The sequence below is a fragment of the Bos javanicus genome, chromosome 6 (genome assembly GCF_032452875.1).
Source record: "Bos javanicus breed banteng chromosome 6, ARS-OSU_banteng_1.0, whole genome shotgun sequence".
NCBI classification, from domain to species: Eukaryota; Metazoa; Chordata; class Mammalia; order Artiodactyla; family Bovidae; genus Bos; species Bos javanicus.
Genome location: NC_083873.1, coordinates 59299950 through 59314030, shown reverse-complemented (window position 1 = coordinate 59314030; position 14081 = coordinate 59299950). Strand labels below are relative to the sequence as shown.

Below are 14081 nucleotides of genomic sequence, written 5' to 3'. Positions count from 1 at the left end.
GGGGTTACATGTATCTTTTCAAATTATGGTTTTCTCCAGGTAATGAATTTGAGTGTTCTTTCCACAAAAAAAAGTTTGCATGCCTACTTTGTGCCAGTCCTATTCTAATCATTAAGGATACAGCTGTTAACAAGACAGTTAAAAATTCTTCTCCTGACAAAAGTTAGGTGAAAGAAATCATTTCTAACACTGGGGAAACATTTTTCTCAGCTATATGTTAATTTGTGTTAAAATCAAGTGGAATAAACACAAATACTTCAAAACATGTCCAAAGAAATAAAGCTCCGGATGAAGTAATAATAGTGTGATAATAAAATTATTATTTTAAAAAGAACTTCTGGTCCTTGGGAATTGCTAGGATTCAGAACCTTCAGAAAGGAATGCAGCACACACACTGTCATAAAATAGAGACAAGTATCACCTGAATGGCTGAACCTAGGAAAAACAGCACAAGTGTGGAGAACTGTAAATCACGATGCCTTACACATCTCTGACTTAAAAGTTTTAAAGTACGATTAGAATACTTTGTACATGTGATTTTATTTCTCTATCAGTAACATCTCTAGATCAAGCTAAAAGTCTCTTAAAATCAGGAAAAGAATAATGCATCCTCCCCACCCCCAATAAACATTTAACATTATTTGTTAACTTTTTTTTAAAAGACAAGTCTTACTTGAGGTTTCATTTGAACTATTGATATGTTTTTCCCATATCCTGTGGTAAATGTATTCTTTTCAATTTTTGCTTTTCCTTTTGATATATATTCCAACTTGGAAAAGTTGCAAGAATAGTACAGAGAGCTCCTGTATTCTCCGGATGTTGACAGTTCCCATTTTTACTGCTCCCTTCTTATAAGCACAAAGCTATGTATAACAAAATCACCCAATTCAGTTCTTTGATTCCATTCCTGATGTTTGTATTTAGACTTATAAGAAATAGTGATTTACAGTCATCCTCCTGTGTGGTGTTTTCCATATTAGGTCACTTATACTATACCTGTCTGTATTTTAAGACAGTGTATGTGATACATTGAAATTGTAATTAGAAACCACTCAGTGGGATTTATTCTAGTAACAGAATTAGGAGGAAAGTATCACTTCAGTAGACACGGAAAAAAAAATGTATTTGGAAAAAACTGAGCACAATGGGACTTTACTGGTAGTCCAGTGATTGAGAATGCACCTTCCCATGCAGGGACGAGGATGCAATCCCTGTCGGGGAACTAAGATCCTGCGTGCTGGGCATAGGCAAACAAAAAGAAAACAAACCAGAATTTATTCGTGATTAAAAAGTCTTGTCAAAATAGAAATAGAGGTACAGCTTCAATATTTGACAGTGGTTACTCGTTAGGTAAGGCTGATTTATTTAAAGAAGCATTTTTGATGGTATGAGGAAATGGTTGTGATTGGATAAATGAAAAAGAAATGACTATATGGTTATTTCCATCTTTATGGAGAAAAAAGACCAGCATAAAATACACAAAAATGTAAATAGTGATTATTTTCTGGAGTTGAGAAATTATGTTATTTTTCCATTACACTTTTTTTGTCTTTTAGAGTGATTCTGAAATGTGCATTTGTTAGTTTTATAACGATAAATAAGACCAGAGTTTATTTTATAATTAAGACTTTTAATCAGAAATATAACTGCCTAAAAATATTTATTATTTTTTCTTTTTATTTCTTTAGTGCTTTCTAGTATGAATTGCAAAACCCATTAAAGTGTGAAACTTAATAGTTTTAAGGAGCCTAAATCAAGGCAGCTTTGATAATAAGTGTAAAAGGAACATAATTGATAATGTTACAAAATATCAAATGATTTGCTTGTGCATATGAACAAGAAGAGATAAGAAAGCCTTCCTCAGTGATCAATGCAAAGAAATAGAGGAAAACAACAGAGTGGGAAAAACTAGAGATCTCTTCAAGAAAATTAGAGATACTAAGGGAACATTATATGCAAAGATGGGCTCGATAAAGGACAGAAATGGTATGGACCTAACAGAAGCAGAAGATATTAAGAAGAGATGGCAAGAATACACAGAAGAACTGTACAAAAAAAAATCTTCACGACCCAGATAATCACGATGGTGTGATCACTGACCTAGAGCCAGACATCCTGGAATGTGAAGTCAAGTGGGCATTAGAAAGTATCACTACGAACAAAGCTAGTGGAGGTGATGGAATTCCAGTGGAGCTGTTTCAAATCCTGAAAGATGATGCTGTGAAAGTGCTGCACTCAGTATGCCAGCAAATTAGGAAAACTCAGCAGTGGCCACAGGACTGGAAAAGGTCAGTTTTCATTCCAATCCCAAAGAAAGGCAATGCCAAAGAATGCTCAAACTACTGCACAATTGCACTCATCTCACACGCTAGTAAAGTAATGCTCAAAATTCTCCAAGCTAGGCTTCAGCAATATGTAAACTGTGAACTTCCTGATGTTCAAGCTGGTTTTAGAAAAGGCAGAGGAACCAGAGATCAAATTGCCAACATCCGCTGGATCATGGAAAAGGCAAGAGAGTTCCAGAAAAAACATCTATTTCTGCTTTATTGACTATGCCAAAGCCTTTGACTGTGTGGATCACCATAAACTGTGGAAAATTCTGAAAGAGATGGGAATACCAGACCACCTAATCTGCCTCTTGAGAAATTTGTATGCAGGTCAGGAAGCAACAGTTAGAACTGGACATGGAACAACAGACTGGTTCCAAATAGGAAAAGGAGTACGTCAGTGGTGTATATTGTCACCCTGCTTGTTTAACTTCTATGCAGAGTACATCATGAGAAATGCTGGACTGGAAGAAGCACAAGCTGGAATCAAGATTGCCGGGACAAATATCAATAACCTCAGATATGCAGATGACACCACCCTTATGGCAGAAAGTAAAGAGGAGCTAAAAAGCCTCTTGATGAAAGTGAAAGTGGAAAGTGAAAAAGTTGGCTTAAAGCTCAATATTCAGAAAACGAAGATCATGGCATCCGGTCCCATCACTTCATGGAAAATAGTTGTGGAAACAGTGTCAGACTTTATTTTTCTGGGCTCCAAAATCACTGCAGATGGTGACTGCAGCCATGAAATGAAAAGATGTTACTCCTTGGAAGGAAAGTTATGACCAACCTAGATAGCATATTCAAAAGCAGAGACATTTCTTTGCCAACAAAGGTCCATCTAGTCAAGGCTATGGTCATGTATGGATGTGAGAGTTAGACTATGACGAAGGCTGAGCACTGAAGAATTGATGCTTTTGAACTGTGGTTGTTGGAGAAGACTCTTGAGAGTCTCTTGGTCTGCAAGGAAATCCAACCAGTCCATTTTGAAGGAGATCAGCCCTGGGATTTCTTTGGAAGGAATGATGCTAAAGCTGAAACTCCAGTACTTTGGCCACCTCATGCGAAGTGTTGACTCATTGGAAAAGACCCTGATGCTGGGAGGGATTGGGGGCAGGAGGAAAAGGCGACGACAGAGGATGAGATGGCTGGATGGCATCACTGACTCGATGGACGTGAGTCTCTCAACTCCGGGAGTTGGTGATGGACAGGGAGGCCTGGAGTGCTGCGATTCATGGGGTCGCAAAGAGTCGGACACGACTGAGCGACTGAATTGAACTGAACTGATGAAGCTGCCAGGGCTTCCCAGGTGGCACTAGTTGTAAAGAATCCACCTGCCAATGTAGGAGACAAAAGAGAGTTGGGTTCGTTCTCTGGCTCAGGAAGATCCCCTGGAGGAGGGCATGGCAACCCACTCTTGTATTCTTGCCTAAAGAGTTCCATGGACAGAGGAGCCTGGGGGCTACAGTCCATAGGGTTGCAAAGAGTTGGACTGAAGTGGCTTAGCATGCATGCACATGAAGCTATGAAGTTTTTTTTTCCTCTTTGCTGGGTCTTTGTTATGGAGTACAGGCTCCGGGGGCTTCCCTGATGACTCAGAGGGTAAAGAATCTGCCGGCAATGGAGGAGACCCAGGTTCAGTCCCTGAGTCAGAAGATTCCCTGGAGATCAGGGCAACCCACTCCAGTATTCTTGCCTGGAGATTCACATGGACAGAGGAGCCTGGCAGGCTACAGTCCATGGGGTTGCAAAGAGTCAACTATTGAAGGGACTTCGCACGCGCTCACAAGCTCTAGAGTGCATAGGGCTCAGTAGTTGGAGCATATTATCTTAGTTGCCCCACAGCATGTGGGATTTCAGTTTGCTGACGAGGGATTGAACTCAGTCCCCTGCGTTGGAAGGCAAATTCTTGGCTACTGGACAGGTAAGTCCCAAGCCATGAAATTTTTACCTGAGCTAGATATAACTTTAATAATGAGAGTCTTAAGTTCTTCATAAATGTGGTACAAATGCAGATAATGCATCTGTCAGTAATCCAAATGTTGGTACTTATCCATGCTTGTGGTCTTTACTCAAATTCTTAAATGAAGATGTACATAGTAACTGCTGGTTTGTTTTGTGATGGAGATGAGTAAATATATATACTTTTTCACTGGCTTCTAAATATCAAGAGTTGACTATTTTTTTCTTTTATACATTTTTGCAGATGGTAGTAAAGACTTTTATGGATATGGATCAGGACTCAGAAGATGAAAAACAGCAGTATCTCCCACTAGCCTTGCATCTAGCATCTGAATTTTTTCTCAGGAATCCCAATAAAGATGTGCGTCTCCTTGTAGCATGTTGTTTGGCTGACATCTTTCGAATCTATGCCCCAGAAGCTCCATATACTTCCCATGATAAACTTAAGGTAAATACAACCTTTACAAAATTGGTTATCTTTTATAGTTTAGCTTAATACCCTTAGGAACATAGGTTTCATTTTAGTCACCTTGTCATCGTAAGAAGATTATGTCATAAGTTCTAAAAACAAAATAATTATTTATTTAGTTAGTATTCATTGAATATCCATAAAATGACTGGTATATTTATGAGACATTTGAAAGATACAGATCAAAACGGTCCCTATCTGCTCATATCTGACCTTCAGGATAGCCGATCTTAAAGGCCAGGTGACTGAGTTGAAGGGATGGTGGATGAATGACACTTTTTAAAACAACTATATAACAGAATTCACACATTCAAATGACTATTTTCCTCTGCAGGTTATTTTATATGCAAAGCTACATGCTCATCTTGATGGTTCTGCCTTTTGAAAAGTTTGAGGAGCTCCTCTTTTGAGTTGATCTCTTAAACTGTTTTCATATTATGAATACTTTCAGATAGCCCATAAATCAGTTTATTCCATATTGATACTATTTGGGGTTAAAAACTTCTAAAGAAAGCTTATTAAGAAACAGAGCACTGTTGTGAAAAGTACAGTCCCTTGGACCAGTCTATTATTGGTTTTGTTCCACACAACTTTGTAGTCACACATCAAATTCAAAAATAGGTCTTGAAAATTATTATTTACATCTAGGGAATTGTAATGGAAGTACTTCATATCAAAGTACTTTAACTGAAGATAATTACCATGATACAATATAGTCAATAAAGTGGAAGTTCTGTACTAGAAGAAAGGGTAACAAGACATAGAACCTATGATTCTCTCAGAATGAGAAAGCCTAAAGATATGTGGCAGTAATAATCTTTATCTTTGCTTCTAAAGGATGTAATTTTAAATGATTTGCTCTTTTCCAGATATTTTGAGTAATGGACTAGGCTAGTCCCAAGGATAATTTTCTTTTATTGTTGTCTTTAATAGAGAATGTATATATAGACTGTTAGAATATTGTGAAAGTGATAAGTATTTGTGTTTAAATTAATATATTTTATCATTTTTTAAAACAGGACATATTTTTGTTTATTACCAGACAGTTAAAAGGTTTGGAGGATACAAAGAGCCCGCAGTTTAATAGATACTTTTATTTATTAGAGGTAATATTTTTTTTATTTAATAAATACCACTATTTAATGTTGTAGGAAATTCTTTGTAGTAACTTTATAATGTAAAATGAATCTTTTTGTTTGTTTTATACAAAGCCCACTTAAGAAAATGTCATTTACAATATGTTTTTTCATTCTTCATATCTTCATATTCCATGGGCAAAACTGTTACATTGAGACTTTATTTTCATGTTTTTATTCTTTTCTAATCCTAAAGGAGATTAAATCAAATTAATTTTCACTGCAGTTAATATTTTGTATGTATATATGTCCTACCAACCTCTGACAGTTTAGTATTTTTCAATAAGAAAAGGTTAATACCAACGGATACATATCTTTTTAAAGGTCAGAGTACGTGACTGCTGAAACAATTGTAGTTTTATATGTTGGGGTGTTATAAGCTTTAATATAGATTTCTAATTCTAAAAACTAAATTTTATTAATGAGCCTACTTTTGTGTAACTATTCTCTGTATGTGTGAATAATTTATTTATTTATTTATTTAAGAATTTAGCATGGGTTAAATCGTATAACATCTGCTTTGAATTGGAAGATTGCAATGAAATTTTTATTCAGCTTTTTAGGACTCTCTTCTCAGTGATCAAGTAAGTTATTTTTTAAGCTTTCTGTTTGTCTCTTTTTCTTGTTGTGCATATTGAATTATCATGTACTGTGTATTTACACTAAGATCTTTTAGGTAAAAGGAAATGTTTTCCTTAGAAGACTTAACATAAAGAGGAAAATAATTATGTTGTCTGAAAACTCTGTCTTTATACTGACATTTTAAGTTATGGTATCAAATGTATGTTGTTGTTTAGTCACTGAGTCATGTCTGATTCTTTGCGACCCCGTGGACTGTAGCCCACCAGATTTCAATCCAGTGCTTTATCTTAGTGTGTGTGTGTGATTTTAGTCCAGTACTTCGTGTGTGTGTGTGTGTGTGTGTGTGTGTGTGTGTGTGGTTTCATTCTAGTGCTTCATCCTGGTGTGTGTGTATGTGTGAGATTTCAATCTAGTGGGTGGGTGTGTGTGTGTGTGTGTTTGAGATTTCAATCCAGTGCTCTGTGTGTGTGTGTGTGTGTGTGTGTGTGTGTGTGTGTGTGTGTTTTAGTAAACCAAGCATTGTTATGAGATGTGTTCTATAGCATTACATTATATACAAGCAATATATCTCAAATATATTTTAAATTTTCTAATAGCCACATTAAGAAAGGTAACATGAAACAAATGAAATTTATTTAAATAATTTATTTCAACATGTGGTTCTATCCAGACTTGAGTAGGGCAGTAGCCAAATGGCTATTGCATAGCGACTTCGGTATTGAATAGCACATTTCTGAAGTTTTCTGTAGGTTTCTAATGAATACTATTACGTATTTTTCTTTTCCTTAGTTAGAATGGTAGGAAGAGAATATAACTTGGGATAAAGTGGACCAACCTAGTCTAGTGATAGAAGCTTATGAAAAGATTGCATGAGAAAAAACTTTCTTTGACAACTAACTGAAGGTCCTTAAGTGAATGATAGACTGTATAAACTATACCTTTGTGTTGGTTAGCTTTTGCTTCATAACAAAGCAACCCACAACTTGATAGTTTAAAACATACTCCATTTTATTTAGCTCATGATTCGGCTTGGTAGTTCTTTTTGTCAGGGCTGGACTTGCTCCTGTATTTGCAGTCAGTTAGCAGAACATCTGGCAACTGGCTGATGTACTAGGACAGCTGGGTCACATGTCACTCTGTCATCATCCAGCAGGCTAATCCAGGTCTCTTCATACGCTGACTCGGTTTCAGAAATTGCAAGAAGGGCACACCCCACCACAGAAGCACTTTTTAAAACCTCGGCACACTTCATGTTTACTTTTAATTCATTGGCCAAGCAAGGCACATAGGCAAACCCAGATTCAAAGGTTGGTTAGATAGACTCCTATTTTGTTGGGAGGAGTAGCATTTTAAAGACATGTGCATACAGAGATGAGAATAGTTTGTGGCCATTGTTTGCTTTCTGCCACATATGTGCAACTTTTTTTTTTTTAATGTTAAAATTACCAACAAAATGAAAAAGAAACTCCTGAGTTGTTATCCTGTCCATTTTATTACCTTGACTGTCCACTTGCTGCTGCTGCTGCTGCTAAGTCGCTACAGTCATGTCCGACTCTGTGCGACCCCACACACGGCAGCCCACCAGGCTCTGCCGTCCCTGGGATTCTCCAGGCAAGAACACTGGAGTGGGTTGCCATTTCCTTCTCCAGACTGTCCACTTAAGTCCACTTACTACTGTGCAGTTATACTTTTTTCTTCTATTACTTTTACATACACATACTTTCTTTGATCCTTTTAATAGTTTTCTTTTCTGAATCTAAAGATCTAAATTTATTCTTGACCTAATTCTTTAATTGAAAAAAATCACAGTGAGGTAAATCAGTAAAATAAGACTTGCCTTTTGAAAAAGGAATTTATTGATTTGTATTTATTGACACATTTACCATATATCTGGTGTTCTTCATTCCTTTATATATATGCAGGTTTCCATCTTGCATTATTTTACTTTAGTCTGAAAGACTTCCTTTAACATTTCCTATAGTTCAAGTCTACTGCTAATAGAATTCTGTGTCTGAAAAAACCCTTATTCCACCTTCGTTTTTGAAAGTTATATTCATGGTATGAATATTATGTTAATAATACTTTCCTCTCTTCTTTTCTGTCTCAGTACTTTTAAAGATGTTCCTCTATCTTTTTCTGGCTTACACTTTTTAAAATGATAAGTTTTTGTCATTTAAAATCCTTATTTCTCTGTTAATAATGTATCTTCTTTTTCTTTACCCACTTAAGATTTTCTCTGTATTGCTGCTTTTAAGCAATTCAATTATGATGTCTCACAGTGGAGTTTTCTTCCTGTTTGCTGTGCTTGGAGCTCACAGAGCTGCTTGGATATGTGGGTTTATGCTTCTGATTACTAGATGCCTTGTGAGTTGTAAGATTTTCCACTGTAGTTGAAACACACACGTTGTATGACCTGTGTGAATTCCAGGGATTATTCCTTCTACTCCTTTCAAGTGGTTCCTTCCCCAAACTCAAGAGATTTCTTTCCCAGCTTATGCTAATCACTAAGCACCTGAAGACTCAGGGGTAGTCTCTGTGAGCTTGCTCTCTTGAGTAGTTCTTTTCCCTCTGGTATTCTGCCCTGCAAACTGTAGTCTCTCCAGACCCAGATAAACCATTAGGCTCTGCTAGGATCTTCTCTTCCTGTACTGAAGCCTGGAAACTTTTATAGGTAGAAAAAGTAAGCTTCCCTTCTTTCAGCAGCATGTGTATAGGGTCTGATATGTTTTCATATATTTTGTTCATTTTTTTTTAAATTGTTTCAGGTAGAAGAGTAAATCCTGTTACTGAATCTTGGCTGAAACTAATGGAAATAATTTTTAAGTCTGTTTCATTTCTCTTTCCTTCACTCCTTTCCTAGTCACAAATGATATGGATCTGAGACCTAAATACTCTCTTCATTTTTTTGTATCAAGCTGAGTATCTCTGTTCTTCACTGCCTACCTCTCCCCCCTCCACACACACACATACACACACACACACACTCCTATATAGTTGATTTTTGCACAGTCTTGGCCTTTAGTAAGCAAGATATTTGAGAGAGAGTATTTTTCTAAAAGTTGTAGAAAACTGTGAATCTAACAATAGGACAGTTTTTCACTAACTTTAAAAATTTTGATCTTTGATTTTACCACTAGGTGCCCAACAAGTGTATTATATATTATTTCAAGCTTATTTTTTAAATATTACAGATAAGAGATACATAAATGATAATAAAATTTAGATTAGTCTTAATTTAAACTTCCCTTTGTCTGTAGTAGTACAACTAAGTTATACCATTCTCTTGATTTGTCTTTGCATATATATTCTGATAAATGTGAAAACGAACAGGTCAAGTCTTTAGTTAAGATGCAGTCAGAGAGGTAGAAGCCTAGATGTTCTCTTGACTTAACAACAATTTTGTGGCCAGTCTTTTTGGGTAAGTTTATATCAGCACTAGACTTATTAATTGAGAAGTCCTGCCCTTGACTCTGCACTAGCTAAGGAAGCAGGACTGAAACTGATTCTGGCTTTATACCTTGTTGATTTTTCATTTGTTTGTTTGAAATTCTTTGAGAGACAGCAGGATGACTTTTTCAGAATCTTAAGTCATGAGTTCTGGTAGCATTTTACATGAGACTTTGGATTTTCAGTATTGTTGAACTAAAACTTCTAGTGGCAAAGATATGCAAGTGTTTACATAGGTCTTTTTTGTGTTTATAGTTCTGTCATTTGGGGGGAATTATTAAAATCAAAAAGGGTGAAAAGCTATCTACATTCTTTATCTTGTACATTTTTTGTTTCCTTAAAATTTTATCATTTTTTAAAATACAGGGGCATGTAAGCAAAGACTTCTTTAAGGCTGACATTTTTGTTTCATTGAATTTAACCCATTCTTTGAATTCTAGGTGTATGGGGCTTAATTAAATTTTTGTATGTGTGAAATAGTTTACAGTGATTCCTTAGCTGTTTTAGCAATAATCACGAGAGGAGCAAGTAAATATGGAACAGCCAAAATTTCTTTGCCATTATTGGTGTGGTTTGCTCAAGTGAAAAATCCTTTACATTTGAGATAGTTACTTTAAACTGGGAAGTTTAATTTTCTTTGGTAAAAAAAAAAATTTTCTTTGGTAAGCCTAATTTGTTTTTTCTTTGTTTTTTAAAGCAATAGCCACAATAAGAAGGTACAAATGCACATGTTAGACTTGATGAGTTCTATCATCATGGAAGGTGATGGAGTTACTCAAGAATTATTGGACTCCATTCTTATTAACCTCATTCCTGCACATAAGGTCTGTATAGTATGAAGATATTAAAGGTTAATATTTAATGGTAGTACTACACATATGAAAACTTGTTTTTCACCATTTGCAATCCCATATAATTATTCCCACTGTCACTCTCCAGTCCCAAGTAAATTAAAGTAACACACATAAGTCTTATAGCTTGTTGTCTTTAAAAGACATATTTTCACTTGGTCAGCTGCTGCCTCTTCTATGGAAAATTAAAAATGTTCCAGATTGACCACTCATATCTAGTATAGGAATTGCAAGGGATTGAAGTACTGTCTTGGTTTGGTTCTTTGTTTTAGAAAAGAAAATGTATTTACTACTTTCTAATAGATACCATGAAATTAAAAGATGCTTACTCCTTGGAAGAAAAGTTATGACCAACCTAGATAGCTTATTGAAAAGCAGAGACATTACTTTGCCAACAAAGGTCCATCTAGTCAAGGCTATGGTTTTTCCATTGGTCATGTATGGATGTGAGAGTTGGACTGTGAAGAAAGCTGAGTGCTGAAAAATTGATGCTTTTGAACTGTGGTGCTGGAGAAGACTTTTGCGAGTCCCTTGGACTGCAAGGAGATCCAGCCAGTTCTTCCTGAAGGAGACCAGTCCTGGGTGTTCATTGGAAGGACTGATACTGAGGCTGAAACTCCAGTACTTTGGCCACCTCATGCGAAGAGTTGACTCATTGGAAAAGACTCTGATGCTGGGAGGGATTGGGGGCAGGAGGAGAAGGGGACGACAGAGGATGAGACGGCTGGATGGCATCACCAACTCGATGGACATGAGTTTGGGTGAACTCCAGGAGTTGCTGATGGACTGGGAGGCCTGGAGTGCTGCGATTCATGGGGTTGCAAACAGTTGGACATGACTGAGCGACTGAACTGAACAGATACAGAGTGTAGGAATTGGTATTTCGCCTTAGAACCCATGTCCTACATTTTTCTTAGGCACTTTCAGAAAATGATTTGGGCAAAAGCAGAACCTATATGGTTAATGTTAAGGGGAAAAGGATGTTTAAGAGCAGTCTATTCCTCTCCATTTCCTTTTTCTGTTTCTTTCTGCTCGCTCCCCCTAAGAAAGTGAAGGACTTAGCTTCCCCCGCTCCAGGTCCACCACTGATGTGCACTGCACTCAGGCCTATCCTACTGTTGGTACTTACTTTCCTGCTCTTTTCCTCTAATTGTTCAGTGACTTGTCATCAGATGTCTGATAAATGTGTATCTAATTATACTATTCACAATAAGATGCAACCAATTATAAATTCTTTTCCTGACTGATATATTATTTACATTTTTTAAAAATTCAAATGAGTCTATAATAGGTCAAAATTTTGAGAGTATGGCAGAGAGGTTATATATGTTAGGGAAAATAAGAAAGGAAAAACTTTATGAGGAATAGTGTATTTGGTGTTTGTATTCTAGTTAGAGTGTATTTTTAATGAGTAGAACTATGCCTTTTTAGGAAATAGGTTTTTTTAGTTTTATCAAGATACAAATGATATAGAGCACTGTATACGTTTACCTACATTCAGTTCAGTTCAGTCGCTCAGTCTTGTCCGACTCTGCGACCCCATGAATCACAGCACTCCAGGCCTCCCTGTCCATCACCAACTCCCGGAGTTCACTCAAACTCATGTCCATCAAGTCAGTGATGCCATCCAGCCATCTCATCCTCTGTCATCCCCTTCTCCTCCTGCCCCCAATACCTCCCAACGTCAGAGTCTTTTCCAATGAATCAACTCTTCGCATGAGGTGGCCGAAGTATTGGAGTTTCAGCTTTAGCATCAATCCTTCCAAAGAACACCCAGGACTGATCTCCTTTAGAATGGACCGGTTCGATCTCCTTGCAGTCCAAGGGACTCTCAAGAGTCTTCTCCAACACCACAGTTCAAAAGCATCAATTCTTCAGCGCTCAGCCTTCTTCACCGTCCAACTCTAGCATCCATACATGACCACAGGAAAAACCATAGCCTTGACTAGACAGACCTTTGTTGGCAAAGTAATGTCTCTGCTTTTGAATATGCTATCTAGGTTGGTCATAACTTTCCTTCCAAGGAGTAAGCGTCTTTTAATTTCATGGCTGTATTTACCATCTGCAGTATGAAATCATTTATTTCATTTAAACATGAAACATTTAGTGAACATCCATTATCTCATAGCTGCAAAATTAAAGAAATAGAAAAAAATTTTTTTTCTTGCAAATGAAATAAATCTTAGGATTTACTCTCTTAATGAATTTCACTCACATATAACATATAGCTGTTTTTAAATAGATTTATCATGTTTATGTCACTAGTACTTACGTCTTAGTTGGAAGTACCTTTTGACTGCCTTCATCTAATTCTGCCTCCCCACCCCCTGCCTTAACTACAAATCTGATATCTTTTTTTATGAGTGAGTTTTTGAAGTGTGATTGATCTACATAACTCTTCCTTAGTTGTGGTTACACAGTATTTCTCTACAGTTCAAAATGATCACCTAAATCTAGTTACAGTGTATCAGCATATAAAGATTTACATAGTTATTGATTGTATTCCCCACACTGTACATTTCATATCTGTGACTCAGTGATTTTGCAGGTGGAAGTTTGTATATGTTAATCTCCATCACCTGTTTGTTTCCTCCAAGATTGCCTTAATTTTGAGCTAATCTTAGTCTTTTGGAAATGGAATAAAAACCTGGAGCAAGTAGCAGGAAGCTATGGCCTGTAGACCAAATCTGGCCCACTGCCTATTTATGTAAATATAGTTTTATTTGAACACAACCATGCTTATTTGTTTTCATTGTGTCTGTGGTTGGTTTCCTGCTGCAACAACCAGAGGTGTGTAGTTGCAGCAGTGACGATATGGCTGGCCAATAAATAAAGCCTAAAGTGTATATCTACCATCTGCCTCTTTGCATAAAAATTTTGCTGACTACTAACCTAAGGTATTGGAGAAGGCGATGGCACCCCACTCCAGTACTCTTGCCTGGAAAATCTTATGGATGGAGGAGCCTGGTAGGCTGCAGTCCATGGGGTCGCTAAGAGGCGGACAAAACTGAGCGACTTCACTTTCACTTTTCACTTTCTTGCATTAGAGAAGGAAATGGCAACCCACTCCAGTGTTCTTGCCTGGAGAACCCAGGGACGGGGGAGCCTGGTGGGCTGCTGTCTATGGGGTCGCACAGAGTCGGACACGACTGAAGCGACTTAGCAGCAGCAGCAGTAGCCGCAACCTAAGGTATAGGATATCCTTGCCTTTTTTTGGAGATAAGTGCAAGATGATGGTGAATGAATCTGTTTGGTCTAAAACTGCAAAGTGTAGAGATGTTAATAGGTATTTTTCAGCACAAGGATTCCA

At 37.0% G+C, this 14081-nt stretch overlaps 1 protein-coding gene across 4 annotated transcripts in view; it reads left to right on the top strand.

Moving 5' to 3' along the window:
- Window positions 1-14081, top strand: part of PDS5A (PDS5 cohesin associated factor A) — a 133809-nt gene that overhangs the window by 39895 nt on the left and 79833 nt on the right. For all 4 annotated transcript variants that reach the window (XM_061421178.1, XM_061421177.1, XM_061421179.1 and 1 more), the window contains 4 exons: window positions 4531-4734; window positions 5775-5861; window positions 6378-6475; window positions 10618-10744. In XM_061421178.1, the coding sequence (XP_061277162.1) occupies window positions 4531-4734; window positions 5775-5861; window positions 6378-6475; window positions 10618-10744 (516 nt within the window). The remainder of the gene's footprint in view (window positions 1-4530; window positions 4735-5774; window positions 5862-6377; window positions 6476-10617; window positions 10745-14081) is intronic.